General features: G+C 44.7%; 2 protein-coding genes across 5 annotated transcripts in view; both read right to left on the bottom strand.

The window, feature by feature from the left end:
* The window catches only part of USP43 (ubiquitin specific peptidase 43), a 64,836-nt gene extending 50,136 nt beyond the window's left edge, over window positions 1–14,700 (bottom strand). For all 3 annotated transcript variants that reach the window (XM_082441349.1, XM_082441351.1, XM_082441350.1), the window contains exons 1-2: window positions 14,034–14,700; window positions 3,132–3,263 (exon numbers count right to left, since the gene is read on the bottom strand). In XM_082441349.1, coding sequence (XP_082297475.1) covers window positions 3,132–3,263; window positions 14,034–14,537 — 636 coding nt within the window. In that variant the 5' untranslated portion in view covers window positions 14,538–14,700. The remainder of the gene's footprint in view (window positions 1–3,131; window positions 3,264–14,033) is intronic.
* Window positions 14,701–16,512: 1,812 nt separating this feature from the next.
* Window positions 16,513–23,580, bottom strand: part of CFAP52 (cilia and flagella associated protein 52) — a 36,327-nt gene continuing 29,259 nt past the window's right edge. The window contains exons 13-15 of one of the 2 annotated variants that reach the window (XM_082441388.1): window positions 20,991–21,093; window positions 18,145–18,256; window positions 16,513–16,897 (exon numbers count right to left, since the gene is read on the bottom strand). In XM_082441388.1, the coding sequence (XP_082297514.1) occupies window positions 16,722–16,897; window positions 18,145–18,256; window positions 20,991–21,093 (391 nt within the window). In that variant the 3' untranslated portion in view covers window positions 16,513–16,721. The remainder of the gene's footprint in view (window positions 16,898–18,144; window positions 18,257–20,990; window positions 21,094–23,580) is intronic. The other variant, XM_082441389.1, reaches the window with a different exon arrangement.

Below are 23,580 nucleotides of genomic sequence, written 5' to 3'. Positions count from 1 at the left end.
CACAGGTAGAAGTTGAATGACCTTGGACAACTTAACCTAAATTTCCATTAACTGTAATATATAAATTAACCTTATTATGAGTTACTTATTATTATCCTTATTATGAGTTACCAAATATTAAAGCATGATAACTACTTAATTTATTCAACCATTCAGGGGTTTATTGAGTGTCTCCTATGCGTCAGTGAAATAAGTCATGAAAAGCATCATATGAAATGCCTGGCATGTAACACACTTCAATAAACAGTATCTCTCTCTTTTTAATACATCATTCTGATTTCAAAATGTGTTCATGCTAAGATTATGGAATACAGTGTAGTGACACGTTTGTCATCTCAGCATGCCTTTCCAACGTGCCCCAGCTCTACAGAAACCTTCCTTACCCATGTGATTTGGGTGGAGTTCACCCCACAGGCATGGGACCCATGTGCCCAATCAGAATATTCCATCCTGCTGGCCACCTGCCCAGGAATGGACATGTGAGCCACGCTAAGACAATCGGACTCTTGCCTGGGCTTTTTCTGGAATCCCAAGTGAAAAAGGCTCTATGAGCATTGCAGGGGCCCCTCCTGCCACTAGATGGGCAGAGTCAGTCTGAGAATGAAGAGAAAGACAAGAGATAAGGAGACCTTGGATCCAGCCTTACCTGAAGCTGGATCAACCCTTGGACTCACAAGTTCTAAAAGCCAATAAATGCCCTCTCCTTAAGTTGGACCAAGTTGCAACTAAAAGGGTCTGAATTAGATAAACAGAAAATCATTGTACATATAAGAAAAATCACCCACAATCCCACAACCCAGAGAAACCACCATAACCTTTAAGTGTCTGGTCCTCCCAGGTTCTGTTTGGTGAAGTTTTTGCTTTGTTTCGTTTGTGTGTTTTGGAAGTGAATGGAGTGGTTCTTTTTATTTTTCTATCTTTTTGGCATGCGGGATCTTAGTTCCCCAACCAGGGATCGAACCTGTGCCCCTTGCAGTGGAAGGTGAAGTCTTAACCATTGGACTACTAGGGAAGTCCTGGGATGGTTCTTTTTAAGATAAGAAAACAGGCTTTCAAGCCAGACCTCCCTTGGATTTGAATCCTGACTCTACTTCTTCTTAAGCTGTGCTGCTTCAGGAAGGTTACACAGCCTCTCTGATTCTTGGTTTACCCATATATAAAATGGGGATAATAACTCTAACAACACCCCGCAAATGATAGTAGCTACTCATACTGTGTATAACACTCCAAGATGTGCTCTGAGGAGTACAGAATACTGTACAATCATTATCTTCCCTGTTCCATGCACCTGGCAACCTGCTGTCTCAGACATGAGTACTCTTTCTGCAGCTCTGTCAAGCTCTTAGCTTCTACATTATATTGTTGTTTAAAAGAGGTCTATTATTTATTCAAGACATATATGGTTATGCCCTCCTTTTCTTAAAGTTGCCGCTTGCCATTTTTAAAAGGGAAAGAAACAAAGACAACAGCTGGCTGTGTGGACAAGTTGAGAAAAAAAAATGACTCAGCTTCTTGAGCCATTTTATTTTTAAATAAACATTGTATGTGTTTAAGGAGTGCAACATGATGATTTGATACACATCTACATGGTGAAATGATTACTTCAGTCAAGCCAATCAACATATCCATCTCCTCATGTAGTTACCTTTTTTGTGTGTGGTGAGAGGACCTGAAATCTACTCTCTTAGCAAATTTCCAGCACTCAATGTGGTATTATTAACTACAGTCATCATGCTGCACATTACGTATCTCGATTCATTCATCCTACAAACTGTGACTGCCGTTCAATCTCCCCCCCCATTTATTTATTTATTCTCTTTTATTTTTTAAATTTATTTTATTGAATATAGTTGATTTACAATGTTGTGTTAATTTCTGCTGCACAGCAAAGTGATTCAGTTCTACATATATGTCCATTCTTTTTCATATTCTTTTCCATTACGATTTTTCTCAGGATATTGAATATAGTTCCCTGTGCTATACAGTAGGACCTTGTTGTTTATCCATCCTGTATAAACTAGTTTGCATCTGCTAATCCCAAACTCCCAATACTTCCCTCCCCCAACCCCCTACCCCTTGGCAACCACAAGTCTGTTCTCTATGTCTGGGAGTCTGTTTCTGTTTCGTAGATAGGTCCATTTGTGTCACATTTTGCCATTCAATCTTCATTACTCTAGAATAATGGTCTCTGAGTAGATAATGTAAGGATGGGAAGGTAACGGGTGAAAGATTGAAACACTTCCAAAGGGCTTTTTAATTGATTCACGAGGGGGATGGGAATAAAATGTCCAGAATTAAAACAAACAAACAAACAAAAAACAAGTAAAGCAGTTCTTGTAGCTGCATCTGGATCAGTTTTGAGACACATCAAAAGTAATACGCAACTGATTAATTACCAAAGCTTGTGAAACATTTTTTAAATTATAGCAGATTATTCATGGATACTGTTATAATAATTTTGCTCACTCATGGAATAATAACTTCACTCGTTTTTACTTTCTTAAGAGAGAGATAAAAGGATAGGATTAGAGCAGAACTTATCACTGATCTTTATTTAGCAAAGCCCACAGAGAACACAGCTGATTTATCAACTAGCGGTGGCTACTACAAATGATCGTAGGGCTTTCTTACACCCAAAGGTTTGAGGTTTCATCCAAATCTGGGACTGCTGAGTGCACACATGTGAAGATCATCCATCCTGTGTCTTGAGAAAAAAGATTGGGAATCGCTGGCTCTGTAGGATAAGTAACTGAGAAAGCAAGGGTGGAGTTAAAATGGAAGCATCTAAAAATAATAAGCAACGGCACTCATGGCCTCAGATGACCATACTAAGGCATAGGATATTGACAAAAAGGAGATTTTTTTTTTTTTCAAACTTTAAACCAAACAGAAACCCTATTCACCATATCACTGGGATTAAAGAGGATGAGGAACAACAATGGGACGAAACGTCTGGTCTAAAACAAACGGGGCAAAGAGGCAGGAGCAGGAAACGGCACCGTGTGAACAGCAGGCAGAATACACAAAAATCTACGGATCTGAATTTCAAGATTTAGTTTTGAAGAGCTGAGTAAATGTGCAAGGCGAAAAAAGAAAATCAAACACAACGTGTTGTTTCGAGGGCGACTGACCTTGTCGGACCCCAGCCCCGGGGCCGCGCCCTCCAAGTCCTCGTGCACACGATCCAGCAACCAGAGCAGGAACTCCAGGGCGTCGTGCTGGGAATTGCCTTGGAACTGAGAGCCGTACTTGGAGACCGCATTCTGAAAGGAACGGAGGAATGTTTACATTAGCCAAGACATGGAAGCAAACTAAGTGCCCATCAACAGACAATTGGGGGCTTCCCTGGTGGTGCAGTGGTTAAGAATCCGCCTGCCAATGCAGGGGACACGGGTTCGAGCCCTGGTCAGGGAAGATCCCACGTGCCGCGGAGCAACTGGGCCCGTGCACCACAACTGCTGAGCCTGAGCTCTAGAGCCTGCGGGCCACAACTACTGAGGCCCGCACGCCTAGAGCCCATGCTCCGCAGCAAGAGAAGCCACTGCAGTGAGAAGCCCGTGCTTTTAGGGGCAATTTGGCCCTTCAAACATCCAAACAAGGGCCTGGAAGCACCAAGCCTACCCATGGTCGCGCTTCAGCCTTGACCAGGATGACAAGTCAGAAACAACGTGGGGCGAGAAATGGTCTTTCCTGCTAAAGCCTGTCATTTGGGGAGCAGTGTCCCCAAATGCTGCGAGGGTTCTCTGTATAGGAGGAGGCATCGTTTTTTCCAGAAAGACTACCATTGTGTATCCTGTCCTTTGAAAACCCACAGGGTTGTCTGTTGAATATATGTATATATATATATATTTTTTTAAATTAAAGTATAGTTGATTTACAATATTGTGTTAGTCTCAGGTGTACAGCGTAGCGATTCAGTAATTTTGCAGATTCTATTCCATTATAGGTTGTTACAAAATAATGGGTATAATCCCCTGTGCTATACAGTAAATCCTTGTTGCTTATCTATTTTATGTATAGTAGTTTGTATCTGTTAATCCCATACCCCTAATTTGTCCCTTTCCCCTTTGGTAACCACAAGTTTGTTTTCTATGTCTGTGAGTCTGTTTCCGTTTTGTTTTGTTTCTTTTTTATTTTATTTTATTTTAATTTGTATTGAAGTATAGTTGATTTACAATGTTGTTAGTTTCTGCTGTACGGCAAAGTAAATCAGTTATACATATATATATATCTCCACTCTTTTTTAGAGTCTTTTGAGTAGAGTTCCGTGTGCTATATGTTTCTGTTTGAATATAGATTCATTTGTATTATTTTTTAGATTCCACATGTAAGTGACATCATATAGTATTTGTCTTTGACTTACTTCACTAAGCATAATATTCTCCAGGTCCATCCATGTTGCTGCAAATGGCAGTATTTCATTCTTTTTTATGGCTGAGAAATGTTCCATTGTATGTTTATACCACATCTTCTTAATCCAATTGGGTTTTTTTAATGATTAAGATTTTTTTTTAAGATTTAATTTTATTTATTTTTGGCTGTGTTGGGTCTTTGTTGCTGCACGCGGGCTTCTCATTGCGGTGGCTTCTCTTGTTGCGGAGCACACAGGCTCTAGGCGTGCGGGCTTCAGTAGTTGCGGCACGCGGGCTCAGCAGTTGTGGCTCGCGGGCTCTAGAGCGCAGGCTCAGTAGTTGCGGTGCACAGGCTTAGTTGCTCCGCGGCACGTGGGATCTTCCCTGACCAGGGCTTGAACCCGTGTCCCCTGCATTGGCAGGCGTATTCTTAACCACTGCGCCACCAGGGAAGCCCCCAGTTGTCTGTTGACGGGCACTTAGTTTGCTTCCATGTCTTGGCTAATGTAAATATTGCTACTATGAACATTGGGGTGCATGTATCTTTTCGAACTAGTGTTTTCATTTTTTTCTAGAAATATACCCAGGAGTGGGATTGCTGGATCATGTGGTAGAATGTTTTGATAGAGGTGACCATGTCTCCTCCCTGAAGCTCTGGTCCTTGGATTGCTGGGGGGCATGCTCGCCTGGCCCCCGACCCACACCCTCAGTCTATTTCCACGCTGTCTCTCTCTGTTCACCCCAAAGGTGGACAGCTTCTTGTCCTTCTCTCTCCACGGTGGTTTCCTTCATTCCCACGGCGTCAACTCCCCTCTTTGAGAATGACCACATGGCCCAGTGAAGTGGGCTTCCTTAAATACCACGCATGTGGTTCCTTCACTGCCTCTTCCTAAAATGAATGAAACTTGAGAAGTACAAACATCTCCTTCTGTGGTTAGATCACAAAATGTTTGGGCCAGTCCTTAATCCTTTTAATAAGTATTTATTTGTTGAGTGCCTACTAGGGGCCAGGCACTAGTCTAGGGCCTGGGGCTACAATGCCGACATGATTCCTTACCCTCATGGCACTCACATTCCTGTGCCCTTCATGCTGTCCTGTTAGACGTGGTGACAGCTTTGTCATTTTCTGGGTAAATGCATGTTCCAGCTTTCAAAAAGTTTATTTCAAAGGGCAATATATGCACCTACTTAAAAAAAAATAATTCAAAATATAAAAAGAACAGTAATGAAAAGTCTTCCCGGGCTTCCCTGGTGGCGCAGTGGTTGAGAATCTGCCTGCTAATGCAGGGGACACGGGTTCGAGCCCAGGGTCTGGGAAGATCCCACATGCCGCAGAGCAACTGGGCCCGTGAGCCACAACTGCTGAGCCTACGCGTCTGGAGCCTGTGCTCCGCCAACAAGAGAGGCCACGATAGTGAGAGGCCCGCGCACCGCGATGAAGAGTGGCCCCCGCTCGCCGCAACTAGAGAAAGCCCACGCATAGAAACGAAGACCCAACACAGCCAAAAATAAATTAATTAATTATAAAAAAAAAAAAAAGTCTTCCCAGGCCTGGATGCCCCTCCCCTCCCCAGAGGGAGGACACTTTGAACATTTTCTTACTTAGCATCCTTCCAGGGTCTTTTTTTGTGCAAGCACGAGCATCTGAGTGTAAGCAAACCCCCTTTTCTGTGTGAGTGCACAGGGCAGGCCTTGTCCGATGTAGGTCTGTCCTCTGCTTATGCCCACCCAAGGCAGCTGTGTGAGCAAAGCTGTGAACCCAGCGGATCTCACCAAGGCCAATCTAATCAAAGGCCCTGGGCTTTTTTTCTTTTCCTTTTTTTCCCCTCTTTCCTTGGGACTTAAAGGAAACTTTAGGATGAGCCGAAGCGAAATTCAAGATTTAATTAACTGAAATGCTGGTTCTGAGTCTTTATTTGAAACACACTAGCTTGGGCGCAATGAAGGATCTAGGCTTCTCTGCACTTTGACCCCCAAGCAGGGCTGCCCAATGAGCCAATAAAATGAACCTTGAATAAGCAGTAAATAATGGTGATGTCTGTGGTATAAGTATGTCCCAGGCAATATTGGGAATATATTTCTACTAACAAGTTATTGTTTATCTGAAATTCAAATGGAGCTGGGCATCATGTATTTTACCTGGCAACCCTACCTCCCAGCCTCCCTCAAACCTACATCCTTAGTACCAACATTCCCTCCCAGGGGGTCAGCCAGCCCCTCCAGCTCGAAATCTCTAAACTCAGCTCTTTCTCTTAATGCCAGGGTCCTCTTGCAGGTTCCATCTCACACCCGCATCAGTCAAGCATTCTGAGTCTGCCTTCCCAACTGTTTCCATCCCACCCCTTCACCAGAGTCCCATTCCCACTGTTGAGTCCTAACTCCTGTTGACCCAGACCGCAATGCCTACCTCGAGGGGAGCCCGGCCCCCAGCACCTCCCCCTGACCGCCCATTGCCTGCAGGACAGGACAGACCCTTCTTCCCACAGCCCAGCTGGTAATGTCGTGTCCCCACCCAAACCCTTCCCGACTCGCTGACTCACAACCTAATAATCCAGATTCCTCCAGTCTGGCCCCATCCATCACTCACCACTCGGTCTCATGTTTCAAAGCTCCAGGTAAGTGAGCCACTCGGGTGCCCCAAACATACTTTCCCACTTCTATGGGCTACACCTTTACTTATTCTTTCTTCCACGTGAGATCCATTCCTCTCCTGCTAATCAGGCTGATCCTTTAAGACTGACACTCTTGTCCTCTTAGTCTGGCCATAAAGCCACACAACCTTTCCAGAAAGAATTTGACAACTTCAAGAAGACAGACAAGATAAGGCCTTAATAATGTTCCTCTTTATAAGCATAGTGATTCCACTTTAAGGGGTTTAGCCTAAGGAAATGAGAGATCCAGGCAAAGATATCTCAAAGTTATCTGGGGAGAACTTACTGCACACTTATATCAGATGGCCTTAAAAATTACGCTTGAGGAAATACTAATGAGAAAAGAAGATAAATAATCTTGTTGTTAAAAAAAAAAAACAGCAAAAATATATATTTGAGATTTTTAAAACATATTTATAGGTAGAAAGGTAAAAGACCAGAAAATATATGGCAAAATATTAACAAATGGTTATAGAAAGATGGGACCATAGGTAATTTTCTTTTTCATTTTAATTTGTACATTGCAAATATTTTTTACAGTGAACACTATTCTTTATTGGTCTTTTTCCAATTATAACAGTATCTGGCAGGTATTTTACAGAATTTTTTAAGATAACTTTACCTATTGATTCTACAGAAAACATTCCCATAGAAAGTCTACTGAAATGTAACTAGAACTGCATTAAAGCTAAATCCTTGGGATTTAACTTGGGAGAGATGAATGGCAATATTTGGTATTTCTACCCTGCAATATGGCATAGCTCTATCTGTGTGTGGGTGTGTGTGTGGGTGTGTGGGTGTGTGTGTGTGTATTTCTTCCTCTCACCACTGATAATTTATAACATATTTGTTTTAAGAAGTATTCCTACTTATTTCATACATTGGGTTGTTTTTAGGTATGAAATCTCATTTTTTTATGTTTCTAAATGGGTCTTGCTTTTGACTGTCTATGTTGTACCTGAACCCATTAGCGACAGCGATTATTCTAAAATACGGATTTCTAGAACGATTTAGTAATTTTCCTTCTGTTCAATATTTTTTTTTCCATTTCCACTTCATGTCTTACTGGTTTTGTCCAGAACTTCCAAAACATACAAGTGATGAAGGTATCCTTGTTTTTAAAAAGCAATGCCTCCGCCGTATCATTTGAGGCATACTGTATGTCTAAAGTTGTTAGTCTAAAATTGATCCTCAAGCATGTGAGCTACGATAAATTCCAGATGGCTGAAATCCTTAATATAGCCATAGAAAAACTAGAAGTACATAACATAGAATGTTTATCAAAAGGTATGATATAAATAAATCTAAAACTTTCCGTAGGGAGAAGGAGAGAGTTGGGAGAAAATATCTGCAGCAAATATGACTAGAGTTAAGGAACTTACAGAAACAAGAAAAAAGAACATTAAGACCGAGGCAGAATGGATAGACAAACCACATGAACAGACAATTCCAAGAGCAGCCTTACAACTAGTAAAAAAGCATAGAAAAATCCAACACCTCACTCCTAATCAAAAAAACAAATGTAAAAACAAGATGCTATTTCTTTTTGTTCAATAAATTAATAAGAGAGAATAACCAATACTTAGGAAAATATGCATTGCTGATGTATCTACAACTTGATATAATTATTTGGAAAGACATTTGTCAATGTGGGTACTAAAAATAATCAAGCCCAACAAAATTGATCTAAAAACTAAAAAACAATAAATACTTAAAATTGAGATGGTGATTATACAGGTACATACATGTCAAAACTCATCAGATTCTACACTTAAAATTTTTACTCAGCCCTGAGAAAAGAAATTCTGCCATTTGCAACAATGTGGATGGACCATGAGGACATTATGCTGAGTGAAATAAGTCAGACAGAGAAAGACAGACAGTGTATAATACCTCTTACATGAGGAATCTAAAAAAAAATCGAAACTGGAAAAGCAGAAAATAAAACAGTGGTTATCAGGGGCTGAGGGTGGAGGGATGGGACAGATGGTGTGTAAGGGTACATAGTTGTCACTAGTAGATAAATAAGTCCTGGAGACTAGTACATGGTACAGGCAGACCTCAGAGTTATTGTAGGTTCAGTTCCAGACCACCATAATAAAGCAAATATCTCAATAAAGTGAGTCACGTGAATTTTTTGGTTTCCCAGGGCATATAAAATTATATTCACACTCTTCTGTAGTCTCTTAACACTACAATATTACAATGTGCAATAGCATTGTGTCTAAAAAAACAACCTACAGACCTTAATTAAAAAACAATTTATTATAAAATAAAATTCAAAAAAAAATGGCAAAAATGAATAAGTAAATAAATAAATAAAACAGTTTATTGCTAAAAAAAAATGCTAACCATCATCTGAGCCTTCAGCAAGTCTAATCTGTTGCTGGTGGAGGGTCTGGCCTCGATGTCGGTGGCTGTTGACTGGTCAGGGTCACTGTGGCAATTTCTGAAAATAAGACCACGATGACATTTGCCGCATGGATTGACTTCTCCTTTCACTTGAACACTTACGAGGCCACTGTGGGGTTATTAATTGGCCTAATTTCAATATTGTGTGTCTCAGGGAAGAGGGAGGCCCAAGGAGAGGAGGGAGAGAGGTGGGGGAACAGCCGGTTGGTGGAGCAGTCAGAACACACACATTTATTAAGTTCACCATCTTATATGGGCGTAGTTCACGGCAGCCCAAAACAATTATAATAGTAACATCAAAGATCACTGATCACAGATCGCCATAACAAATATAATAACAATGAAAAAGCTGTAGACACTGTGAGAATTACCAAAATGTGACAGAGACCCAAAGTGAGCAAATGCTCTTGGAAAAAGGGCGCTGATAGACTTGAATGATGCAGGGTTGTCACAAACCTTCAATATGTAAAGCACGCAATATCTGCAAAGTACAGTGAAATGAAGTGTACCCGTACAGTGATTATAGACAACAAAACTGTACTATAAACAATAAACTTGCTAAGACACTAGATCTTAATTGTTCCCAGCACTAAAACATGACGAGATAGGGGTGTTAACCAATGCTACTATTGGCAATCATTCTGCAATACAAATGTATCAAACCACTGTATTATATACCCTACACAGTGTTATAGCTCACATATAACTCAATTTTTTAAAATGGGTGCCTTTCACTGTACATAATTTATACCTCATAAAAGTTGATTTAAAAAGCAACAAACATAAAAAGAACAAAACAGTCATCTTTGCTTTGACCATGTCGTTTCGCTTCAAGGAATTAAGCTTATGGAAATGATCAGAGCTGAGGACAATGATTTAAATACAAGAATTTTCAACGTAGCATGATAGCTGGAAAATTGTACAGTACATAAACATCTCCCTAGGGATTGGTTCGTTTAATGAAATATTACACAATCATTAAAAATTAAGTTTTATAAAACATTTTAATGACCAGGAGAAAGTCTTACGATAATACTTAACTGAAAACAGCAAGATACAAAACTAGAATTTCCAATTGTTTGCACATGATTTGAAGCACATCAACACACTAATGATGGTTATCTCTAGAGGGTGGAGTTCCAGATCTTTTTTTTTTTTTTTTACATTTTGGCATTTTCCAATTTTTTATAGTTATATACATTTAATTACATCATTAGAAATCAAAGTATTATGAATAATACCATGGACAGGATTTTTAAAATGTATTTATTCATTTGCTCTTAAAACAAAGAGCGGTCCTACTACCACTGGGACACTGGGTGACTCGGGGCGCAGGGAGGGGGAACGCCACAGACCCATGCCTTTTGCGTGGCTGGGCTGCGGTAACTCACTCCAGCCTGCTGGCTGCTTTCTCAGCTTCCTGCCTTCCTCCGTGTGAAGCTAATAATCCCTCTTAAAGGCCAAACTCCTTTACACAACCCTCTGTGGCTTCTCCCAAACCCATTCTCCGGCCCCTCCCTCCAGCCACATAGGATTTCATTAATTCCTTTTATCAGGCACTTATCCTGCCCAGCCCCACCCACCTCAGTGACTGGCAGTTTCAGTCTCAGGAACTATAATGCACTTTCCCACCCTCTCATGTCCTTAGTTGGCCCTTCATCCTTCAAAATTCAACTCAGTGGTTCCCTCTCCTGGGAAGACTTCCTAGCCCACCTCCTCACACCACCTTCCCCCAAACAATCACATCCTCCTGCCAGAATTGCCATAGAGCATCTTTATTTTTTATTTTTTTATTTTTTTTAACATCGTTATTGGAGTATAATTGCTTTACAGTGCTGTGTTAGTTTCTGCTGTATAACAAAGTGAATCAGCTATATGCATACATACATCCCCATATCCCCTCCCCCTTGCGTCTCCCTCCCACCCTCCTTATCCCACCCCTCTAGATGGTCACAAAGCACCGAGCTGATCTCCCTGTGCCATGCAGCTGCTTCCCACTAGCTGTCTATATTACATTTGGTGGTGTATATATGTCAATGCTACTCTCTTGCTTGCTCTCTTACTTCGTCCCAGCTTACCCTTCCCCCTCCCCGTGTCCTCAAGTCCATTCTCTACGTGTGTCTTTATTCCTGCCCCTAGGTTCATCAGAACCATTTTTTTTTTAGATTCCATATGTATGTGTTAGCGTACGGTATTTGTTTTTCTCTTTCTGACTTACTTCACTCTGTATGACAGACTCTAGGTCCATCCACCTCACTACAAATAACTCAATTTCGTTTCTTTTTATGGCTGAGTAATATTCCATTGTATATATGTGCCACATCTTCTTTATCCATTCATCTGTCGATGGACACTTAGGTTGCTTCCATGTCCTGGCTATTGTAAACAGAGCATCTTTATTTTGTAGCACTTGTCAGCAGTTCTAATCGTGGGCCCGTGGTATTACTTCACTCACATCCATCTCTCTCACTGGACCGTAAGCTCCAGGAGAGGAGCCCCAGGGTCAGGTTTTGCACTCATCACCCCACATGTGTTCCATGCTCCCTCTATAGTATCTAGACACTCAATATTTGTTGAATGAATAAATGTTTCCTCATCTGTAAAATAAGAGGAGCCCACCTAGACTTCAATCCCCAAGGTTTAAAAGCACAGATTCTGGAATCCTTCCCCACTCTCTCCAAGGCTGCCTACCAGGAAAGTTCCAGGAACCCCTGGCTTATAACACCCTTACTAACATATTAACAGTTTGATTATCCTTCAGCTCCCCGAGGCTCACAGGGAGCTTCTTGGCTCTAGGGATTTGAGAGCAGGCGAGAGAGACAGGAAACGCTGGTGAGTCATGGAGGGTGATTACTAATTTGGAAGACTTTTCAAGCTACGCCCGTCTCTCCCATTGCTGCAGTTAACTGGATGAGAATGCAAGGAGCAATAGAAAAGGTCCACAGGATTACCTCTCTCCCTCCAGGTCTCTGCAGGTGAGGAGTTATAATTAGCTCATTTTACCCTCACAACAACCCTATAAGAAGGTAGGTACCGCTAGAGTCCCATTTTACAGATAAGGAAAGCTGAGGCACAGTTGAGATTTTGGTAACTTGCTCAAGGTAACCAAGACCTTGCTCTGAACCACTAAAGGATACTGCCTCTCACATTTAAAAAGCAAATGATGCCAAAAGGAGATATTACTGACACCCATTTGACCCACTGACGCCTGCAGAACAGTGCTTCACTAGTGGAAGCAGGAGAGAGGACGGTGGGGGTTGGCATCCTCGTGGGTCACATGGCAAGGATTGCTTTCTCAGGCTGAAACTCAAGAGCAGTGATGCTTGTGGAATGAACACTGACAAGTTCCCTCTCCCCCAAGAACAACGATCCCTAGTCTTTGGGGAGCTTCAGCTCTCTGCCCAGAACTGTGGTTTTTTAGCAGGAAGCCAGCCATGCGCGTCAATTATCAGCACTCTTTAATCCAACTGGGACCCCAGACAAATGCCCCGCTTTAATCCTGGGTGAAGTGATACACATAACTTCCAAAGCCTCATGACCCTGCAGCATACCCAGTAAGTAGACCGTGACCCCAGGAAGAAAGGATACAAACCCACGCTAACGCATCCTAGGGGATTTCATTCACACTAAGCAAAAGGATGCCACCTCCAGTATAGCACACCCACTGCCTCTCCCAGGCCCTCAGCGCAGTACCTGGCACACAGGTTCTCAGATTTCGATGGGCTTAGAATAAAAGCCAAACTCCTTACCGTTGCCTCCAAAAACTTACATGATCTGGCCGACCTCATCTCCTCCGCACTCTACTCTACTGGGCAAGTGCCACCCGAGTTTTCCTTCATGCCTCCAGTTCTCAGCTCCTTCAGGCCTCTGGTCTTTGCACTTGCTGCTCCCTCCCCCTGTGGCGATTACTCCTAGATCTTGGCCTGGCTTCGTCCTTCTCATCATTCACCTCCTTTCTCCTAGACCTTGGCCTTCGAAGTCCGACTCCCCGCACCGCACTAGAAACTAGAGTAGAAACTCTATCCCTGGCGTTAGAACAGTCCTCCGATACTTCAACTAGTGTTTGCTAAGCGCAGAAATGCTGAATACGCTCAAATCTACCAGCTCCCTGCACTCACCCGCCTCAAGCGCTGACACATTAATCAACTCAAAACAAAGGCGATGGGCATCACTGGTGGCGCAGTGGTTAAGAATCCGCCTGCCAATGCAGGGGACGCGGGCCCGAGCCCTGGTCCGGGAAGATCCCACATGCCGAGAAGCAGCTAAGCCCTGCACCACAACTACTGAGCCTGCGCTCTAGAGCCCGCATGCCACAACTGCTGAAGCCCGCACGCCTAGAGCCCGTGCTCCGCAACAAGAAAAGCCACCACCGCAATGAGAAGCCCGCGCACCGCAACGAAGACCCAATGCAGACAAAAATAAATAAAAATGTAAAAATAAATTTAATTTTTTTAAAAAAAGCGATAATCCGAGGCTTAACTGGCAAATGCCATCTAGAGAAGTCCCCAAGAAACCCCTTTCCTGATGGAGCACCCAACGGTCCAGAAGGGAAACCCGAAAGGCCGGAACGTGGCTGCCGCCGAGCGGTCAAGGCTGGAGGCAGCCCAGCGCTGCCTACCTTGAACTCGGCGGAAAGTTGGGGCGTGTATTCGCGCGTCCAGAGCGCGCGCACCAGCGCCGCCAGCTGCTCGGTGACCTCGGCGCGGCCCGGCGCCGCCCGGTAGCGCCCCAGCGCCAGGAACTCGGCCAGCAGGTCGGTGTTGCTGAGACACTGCACCACGGCGTTCATGAAACAGGTGTTGCCGTGATTCTTCAAGCCCTGAGCTCCCGGGGTCCGCGCCCCGTCGCCGGCGGGGAGCTGGGGCTGGGGTCGGGGCGGGCGCTCCTCCCCGGGGCTTCCGGGAGCAGCTGGATCCGGGCCCGCGGGGCCAGCAAAGCCTCCCTCCCCGTCGCCATAGCCGTGTCCCGGCTGGGGCTGGGGCCGGGGCGGCGAGTCCCCGGGGCGGGAGCGGCTGCCCAGCGCCAGCAGGAAGCGGCCAAACAGGCGGCGCAGGGAGCGGCGGCGGCGAGGCCGGGGCGGGGGCGGCCCCTCTCCGGTCGCGGCCCCCGCGCCCGGGTCCATGGCTCCCGCCGGCGCCCCTCCCGGAGCGGAGCCCCCAGCCTCCGGGCGCCGGACGGACGAGTAGCCAACAGGCCCTTCCAGGCTCGGAAAGGCGCCCGGGCGCCGGCTACCTGCGGGCCAGGTGTGCCGGGACCGGGCGGAGGCGGAGCCAAGGGCGGGGCCGCCCCGCCCCACGCGGGAATCAGGCCGCAGGGCCCGCCCCGGGCAGCGCCCAGCCGCCCCCACCCCCGCTGGCTCCCGCCCCCGCCGCTCGGACCAGGAATAAAAGCACTGGAGCACAGAGTTCTGGTTCCTTCACCCTTCCTTACCTCTCTTAAACCTACCGACCTGAATTTAACCTCTGCTCCTAGTCCCCTCCCAGCCTTCAAGCTGTGAAAATAATAGAGGAATGATAAATGGGAACGCCTAGTAAATTGCAAAGCCCTGGATATTGCTAAATTTCTTGTAATTACGTCCAGGCGAAGGTGAAGAGGAGGGAAAGGAAGACTCCCCAGAGGGCAGCCTCCGGCGTAGCGAGAGACGCGCACTGGGAGCGGCGAAGGGGTGGAGAGCACCTTGGTGCCGCTGGTTCCGCCGCAGGCTCAGGTGTGTGCGGACAGGTGGCGCCACCTCCTTCCAGACCGTCTGCCCCGCAGGGGAGGCAGAGCCTTTGCGGGACCCGCCATCCTGGGACCCGAACTGGGAACCGCGTGTAGAAACACCCGGGATGGTTGTGGTTTGCTTGTTTAAATTACAGGCTAGTTTAGAAAGTTTATCAAAACTTGCAAGCGAGACTTGACCGTCCTCGGTCTATTTGGTGGAGAAACGGGCTCAGAGAGGTTAACGCAATGGACTGAGGCCACACGACCCGTAAGCAGAGAAGCCGGAACTCGAGCAGGGTCTGTGGACTGCCAACCCCGCAGCTTAGCTCTTTCCAGCCTCAGTATTTGCTCACCAGGAAGTTTTCCGGCTCCCGGGCGCGCCCCCTAGGAGGTCTCACGTTCACTCCGTACCGCAAAATCCCAGCTGAATTGTTGCCCAATGAGAATTGACTTGGCATTGCCATGCCCTTGATTCCCTGGAGACTTCGCTCACTTTATCCTGTAACTGTCACGTTTATAATTAATCCGGCAAAGTCTCGCAAAGTGAATTTCTCATCAATTTCTAGCTCAACAAGAGATTAGCAGGATGCATTATTACATGAATGCCCTGAAATGTTACTTATTATTTGATGAATAAGTGGTCATCATTTATTAAATATCCACCTTGATATGTCAAATAGGGCAGCAGCAGGTTACCTGATGCAGGGGGGAAAAAAAACATTAAGTAAAGGATAAAGAATATGTGCAGAACAAAAGACTGTCCTGTGAATTAGAGACTTGAAGTGTTTCCGGGAAATACCGTTATTTACCCTCCCTGGAAAAGGACACCGTCCCGTCCCTGGTTGGAAGGTCAGTACACAAGGTCCATTCCATCGCCCTTCTAATGGTAAGCAGAGGAGAAAGATTTTACGGTTAACTCCAGAAAAGCAACTATGAGATTTCACCTTTGATAATTACCCCCAAGATCCCCGACACATTTTCTTTGAGAAAGCACCATAATTCATATTGAAGTTTCTACTCTGTGTCATGAACTCTGCCGATGCTTTAATACATTATTTCACTTAATTCTCACAATCACTTTTTGAGCAGGTATTCTTTACAAAAAGGTAACGGTATACTTTACAAAACGGAGTATCAGAGAGTTCAAACAAAACAAAAACCCTACCCAAGATCTGGATCCAAACCCACGTCTTGCCCCAGGCAGCTTGACGAATGAAATGCTGATTAAGAAGGTAAATTCACATTCCTTATTTTTAGAGACTCACAGCAATGGTTATCTGTGGACAAATTATGAGGAAGGGCTGTGGGTTTTGCAGAGTCATAGAAGGGAGATTATGACAGGAAACCAACAACTGGGAACTTACTCATAATAAAAAAACTTTACAGTCTGGATGAATTATTCTTGAACACATCTCAGTTTTAATATACAATTCGAGAATGTAAAATGCATTCTATAGAGGAAAGGAGAAACTTGTAGATAAAATATTTTGACCAAAGCACAGAAACACAGATGTGAGAAAGCAAGACTAGTTGTGGAGTTATCTAAGCTCAGCCTCCAACAGGACGGTATTCAATGCTGTGAATCCAGGAGGTCTCCAATGCTTCATGAGGGAAATGGGTACTTCCATCTCAAAATGGCCCCATCGGCACTCACGCTAACGATGTACTGATTTCCTGGACTTATCCGGATGCGGGTGATGTTGCCACTGTGTCCCACCCCAACATGAGTCACTTCACCCTCATTGTAATCCCAAACTTTGACAAGATGGTCATTTCCACCTGAAAATGACAAACAGTTATATGGCATTGCTGCAACAGAACAGAGAGAAACAGTCCTGATTTTACGTTACTGGATCGTTTTCAGTACATTCCCCATGTGCTGATTTAAAGGAAGAAAAACCTATCTTTATAAACACTCTTTTCCTTGATTATAAAAATCTAGATCTGTTGTAGTTAATTTGGGGGGAAAAAATGTAAACAGGTGACATCACCCTTGATCCCACCATCCAGAGAGAACCACTAGTAACATCTTGGTTTAGTTCCTTCTGGTCTTTTCTCTGTAAGTTACACAGATATACATCTGAATATGTGATTGGGATCATACCGTGTCTAATTTTGTATCATGCTTTACGTAAATGTGTTTGTGAAACTTTTATTGATTTGGAACATTAACTGGTTACTGTCTGGAAGAATCAAAGAGGCTGCAAGAAATGAGACTGATGCTGTTTCAACGGGCACATTGTGTGGCGAATGCCCCCTGGAAATGCTGACTGAAAAGCCTGGCATTGAAGACTTCAGTAGGAAATAGCAGAGCAAGGCAGACCGGACAGCCCAGCCCATGTAAAGGCCCATTTCTTTCTTTCTTTTTTTTTTTTGTTTTTTTAAATTTTTATTTATTTATTTATTTATTTTTGGCTGTGTTGGGTCTTCGTTTCTGTGCAAGGGCTTTCTCTAGTTGCGGCAAGCGGGGGCCACTCTTCATCGCGGTGCGCGGGCCTCTCACTATCGCGGCCTCTCTTGTTGCGGAGCACAGGCTCCAGACGCGCAGGCTCAGTAGTTGTGGCTCACGGGCCTAGTCGCTCCGCGGCATGTGGGATCTTCCCAGACCAGGGCTCGAACCCATGTCCCCTGCATTGGGAGGCAGATTCTCAACCACTGCGCCACCAGGGAAGCCCTCTTTCTTTTTTTTAAATTAATTAATTTGTTTAAATTGAAGTATAATTGGTTTACAATGTTGTGTAAAGGCCCGTTTCTTTCATCGCTGCCCACCACAAAAAAAAGCATGCAGTGGAAGCTTAGGTTTTATTTGTGCCCCTAAGGCTCGTGAGCAAATGTTTCCTCTCATTGAAATGTGACTTCTGGATTTTTCTTTCCCAGCCACACCGGCTGCAGTGTTCAGGCCTGAATCTAACCACGTTGCCCTTTAGACCCTTTTGTGGTCATTTCCAGTTGCCTCCCGCCTGGGAGTTCCACATTCCCATTTAAATAAGCTGGGCTTGGCTTTCTTCTCTTATCCCAGGACTGACCTGTGACGAAGTGCACTCCTTCCACGGTGATATCCATGCCGTTTATGGCCCCGGACAAGGAGCCATCCAACTCTCTGATTACTGACCCATCAAACACTTCCCAGTAAGCAATCTGGAATTCAAGAACGAAGCATGAGGCAGGGTTCAGCTCAGTGAAATCATCCACACGCATGCTAACAAAAGAAGGTTCTACTTTATATAGCAGATAGCAAAAATACACCCTGGGATGATATACCAGCTGAAATTATAAATAGGCTAAAGCAGGGGGTGGAGAAATCATTTTCATATTTTTAGTAGTGGCTTTTAAATTTGCATTCAATTTAAAGAGGTGTTGATATGCTGGTAAACTGGATTGAGACAGAGAGTACTTTTGGTCAGATGGAGCAGATTGAGCCTGAAGGAAGCTGTAAAGGAGAGAAGAAAGCGGCCACTGCATCCACTTTCCCAATTCTGCTCTTAAGAGGAGGAAAGTGAAGCTTTCTTTAGACCTGGCGGGAGGGGAAAGCATTTCCTTCCTCCAGCTTGGGTAATGAGCAGTTCTGGAAAGTTCTGGAGACTGGGCCTTACAAAGTGAGCTCTCACTGTGGCTGGCCCTCCCTCTTCCTCACCCCACCCTTATTCCAAACCTTCTCTTCTGCCTCAAAGCAACAGAACATTCCGCAGGGCTGGGTTTAAACAGAGACTGATCTTATTCCCCACCCCCCCACCGCCCCCTCCTGGGCCAAGGAACTAGGTTAGCGGTGGAAGGGAGACAGGGGCTCAAGGAAGGAAGATTTTTCTCTGAATATACTGCTTTTATACTTTTTGAACTTTGAACTTTGTAAATGTACAACCAATTCACAAATAAAATTTCTTTCTAAACATAGAGCCCTTGACCAGGAATCAGGAGTGGGAACTTGGGTATTTCACCCAGAACTTTCTCTCTGTTTCATGTTGATGGCAACTTGCTGTGTACCCATCATTACGCCAGGAATCTGTATTCCTCTGAATTTAGCTAGAAATGGTGTATGCTATTTAAATTTTTTCTTTTCTTTTTATTTATTTATTTATTTTGCTTTATCATTTCTATCGATGCTCGGTCACTTTAACAATAAAGTTCTGATTTCATAGTAAAAACATAAAGGAGTATGAAAGCATGCCAAAATCCTAGTTTCTCAGGAATCACATCCATGTAAGTCCTTGGTGCTTGACTACCAGCTTCCTTGACCAGGGAAGTCAAAGTGAGCCTCTCCTGGGCTTTCCCAAGTGTCCTCTGCCGGGAATGGTCTTCCCTGAGATCAAAGCATGGCTAGGTCCTCGTGGCACTCAGGCCTCAGCTCAAGTGCCACCTCCTTAAGGAGGCCTCGCTGACCATCCTTGCTAAAACAGCTTCCTTCTCCCAGCCATTATCCTGTAGCCTGTTCTATATTTTTTTAGCTCTTTCACCGTCTCGTATCATCTTGTTCACTTATTACTCATTGCTCTTTCATGGACTCATTTACGTGTGTACTATCCAATTCCATCCCCTCCCACCCAAAATTAATACAGACGGTAAGTAAGCTCCATGACAGCAGGGACACTGTCATGTCCCCAGCACTTACAGCAGTTTGACAGATTTATGATTTATGGTTGGAATATTCTGGTCAAAATTCAAATAAGAGGGAAATAGATTGTTTCAAGTCTCAAAAGCTGAAACCTAGAATACGGCAGATATCACACTAATTTAGAAACAATATGAACCGTCCATCAAAGCATTTATAGTGACGTGGTGATTAACTCCCTAATATCCATCCCACCCCAGTGCCAAGAGGAAGCCCACTTAGACCACAAGTCAAGCACAGGTTGGGGGATGGGCAGGCATAGGCCAGTTTGGGCAGATGAGACACAAAGAAACTTAAAAACCTACGGAGACTGGAACACAGAGGCAGTTCTTCATGCCCTCCCAGAACATTCTGTCTGTGTCGGGCAGATCCTGGTTGGACCAGGCAGCATTCCTTGGGTTTTTATGACAAAGTGTCTCAGGCAGTTGTTCCCAATCACCTGGGAAGCTTAAACAGGAAAAAAGCCCCACTCCTAGATTCTAATTTGGGGGGTGGAGGTGGGGAGGGAAGGTACCTTTTGTATTTTTCCCTCAATACTTTTATACTTTTAACTCCATTAACTTAGCCTGTATCTGGCAAAACAATAAATATGCAAACTCTTCTTCAGTTATCGCAAAGTCATCTCAAAGTCTACGTTAGGGGTATTCAAACCCAGTAATTGGATGTGCAGGTAATCAGGCCAAGATCTGGCTGATCTGATGTGGCTGGCAGGGTGGAAGACACCCCAGCTTCCTTGCCCTTCCATGTGCCTCTCTCCTGAAGCCTCTTGCTTGCTCCAAGGGGGGAATATTCCCCCCCAAATAATGGCCAATTTTCACTGAAGGACATGGACTCCTTAGCTGAAGAGATTTTTAATATATTGATGAAGTAGGGTGATGAGAGATGAGCTCTATTGTCATTCCATTTGAATTTAATCAAAGTGACAGCTCCTTTGGGCACAACACTTCCAGCCTTAGGAATGTCCTCATAATCAAAACCAGTCCTTACTGAGTGCCAGCTATACGCCAGGCCCCCCGCTTTTAGCATCATATTCAATCACGACTTTAATCCCCACAGCAACTGCATGAGGCCAGTGGTGTCATCACTTCCATGTTGCAGACAAGGAAGCAAAGGCACCCAAAAACGTTAGGGAGCATTTCCAAAGTGACACGGCGGATCACCAGCAAACCCGTGGTTTGAACGGGCGTGGCCTGACTCCAGAGCCTGTACCCTCAGCCACAGGGCTTCACTGCTCTTCTCTTGTACCAAAAAGATCTTGACTCTCACCTTTCTGTCTGTCCCGCTGGTGATGATCTGGAACTCTTCGGGGTGGTAACAAACACACTGGAATAAGGTGTTAGCCAGGATCATCTGATTCCTCCTAAGACGCCTGAAAAACAGATTCCAGAGCTGTGAAACATGACTTTCTCTTCCTGAGAAAACTTATTGACTGTTTTCTTAAAAAAATAAATTTATTTATTTATTTATTTATGGCTGTGTTGGGTCTTCGTTGCTGCACGTGGGCTTTTCTCTAGTTGCGGTGAGTGGGGGCTACTCTTCGTTGCGGTGCGCGGGCTTCTCATTGCGGTGGCTTCTCTTGTTACGGAGCATGGGTTCTAGGCGCACGGGCTCCAGTAGTTGTGGCTTGGCTCACGGGCTCTAGAGCACAGGCTCAGTAGTTGTGGCTCATGGGCTTAGTTGCTCCGCGGCATGTGGGATCTTCCCGGGCCAGGGCTCGGGCCCGCGTCCCCTGCATTGGCAGGCGGATTCTTAACCGCTGCGCCACCAGGAAAGCCCCCCTTATTTACTATTCAAACTGGATTTGGTAAAGCATGGATATGGGTTGGTTGATTTATCCCCAGTAGACTTCCTGTGAGTCTGCCCACTCCACTCAGCAACCTCCCCTTGCACCTGTTGGGAGCAGTCAGAAGACACTGGCAGGGGCCCTTTTCTAAAGACGAAGCACAGAACTCACGGGAAGCCTCAAGTTCCAGTGAGAAGGAAGTAGGAGAAGCTGAACTCAGTATCAACCTTCTGTCTTCCACATTCGGGACTTTATTCCTGAGGCCACAGTCTTGAAGTGAAGGTCCCTACAAGCTGAGTAGCAAAGTGTGGGGGAGGGCTTTTTAAAAGTGGGTATTCTTGGGCCTTACGTCTCCCTAGATTTGGATCAGTCGGGGGGATGAGGCCAGCAGATCTGCATTTTTAATCAGCATCCCAGTTGATTCTGCTGTGCACAGTGGGTTGAGAGCCACTGCTTCAGATACGATACCAAGACATATGTAAATATCCCTTCTCCTTCCACAGCCCAGGAGGCTGGGTGGCCATGTCACAGGCCAGGAAGTTTTCAAACATGGAAGCTGAGCTGAGCAATTTTAAAGATTTTGGCACAAATGAACCAGATATTCCTGCTACACACAGGGAGGATTTAAGGATTTGAGCTGGTCACAAACCATCCACAGAAACAAGTTCCGACCTACCCTTCTAGTTATATATTTTCCCAATGGGAAGTTCAAGTGCAGGCTAACATCTTCTGTAAGTGTGACCCTGGGACCAGCACCAGGGGCATCACTTGGGAGCTTGTTAGAAATGCAGAGACTTCAGGACTTCCCTGGTGGCGCAGTGGTTAAGAATACGCCTGCCAATGCAGGGGACAGGTTTGAGCCCTGGTCCGCGAAGATCCCACATGCCGCGGAGCAACTAAGCCCGTGCGCCACAACTACTGAGCCTGCGCTCTAGAGCCAACGAGCCACAACTACGGACGCCCGCGTGCCTGAAGCCTGGGCTCTGCAACAACAGAAGCCACAGCAAGGAGAAGCCCATGCACCGCAACGAAGAGTAGCCCCCGCTCTCTAACGCAGCCATAAATAAATAAGTAAGTAAATAAATAAATGTATTTATTAAAAAAGAAAAAAGGAAAAAGAAATGCAGGGACTTCCCTGGCGGTCCAGTGGTTGAGACTCTGCGCTTCCCCCGCAGGGGCCGCGGGTTTGATTCCTGGCTGGAGAACTAAGATCTTACACGCCGTGCAGTGCAACAGAAAATAAATAAATAAATAAAATTTTTTTAAAAGAGAAAAAGAAAGAAATGCAGAATCTCAGGCACCGCTCTAGACCTACTGAATCAAAATCTACATTTAAACAATATCCCCAGGTGGTTCGTATGCATAGCAAAATTAGAGACACACTGAGCCAGAAGACAGAGCCTTGCTTTGGTTTTTGTTTTTTAATGTATTAAATAAAAAGTCCTGGGAATTCCCTGGCAGCCCGGTGGTTAGGACTCCACACGCTCACTGCCAAGGGCCTGGGTTCGATCCCTGGTCGGGGAACTAAGATACTGCATGCCGAGTGGTGCAGCCAAAAAACTAAAAAATTAAAAAATAAAAAGTGTTCTGCCTTTGCCTTTTTTTAATTTAACTTTTTAAAAATTTTATTGAAGCATAGTTGATTTACAATGTTGTGTTAATTTCTGCTCTACAGCACAGTGACTCAGGTATACGTATATATTTTTTATCATATTCTTTTCCATGATGGTTTATCATAGGATAGTGAATATAGTTCCCTGTGCTACACAGTAGGACCTTGTTGTTTATCCATTCTGTATATACTAGTTTGTATTTGCTAACCCCAAACTCCCAATCCTTCCCTCTCCCACCCCCTTTGCCTTTGCCTTTAGTTCCATTGTTTTCTCCCCAATCTAGAACATTTCATATCCTTTTGCAATATCTCTATATAGACATCTATCTGTCTATCTATCTATCTATCTACCTATCTCTTTCCTCCCATCTCTGTACTTATTCAAGTCTCTCTAATGCAGTTATATACAGGAGTGAGGCATCTTAGTGGTAGAGGGGTGGTCGGCTGGGAGAGGGGTTGGA

This window comes from Balaenoptera physalus (genome assembly GCF_965194825.1).
Source record: "Balaenoptera physalus genome assembly, chromosome: 20".
In the NCBI taxonomy this organism is placed as follows: domain Eukaryota; kingdom Metazoa; phylum Chordata; class Mammalia; order Artiodactyla; family Balaenopteridae; genus Balaenoptera; species Balaenoptera physalus.
The sequence above is the reverse complement of the archived record's forward strand: the minus strand, read 5'-3'. Positions and strand labels throughout refer to the sequence as shown.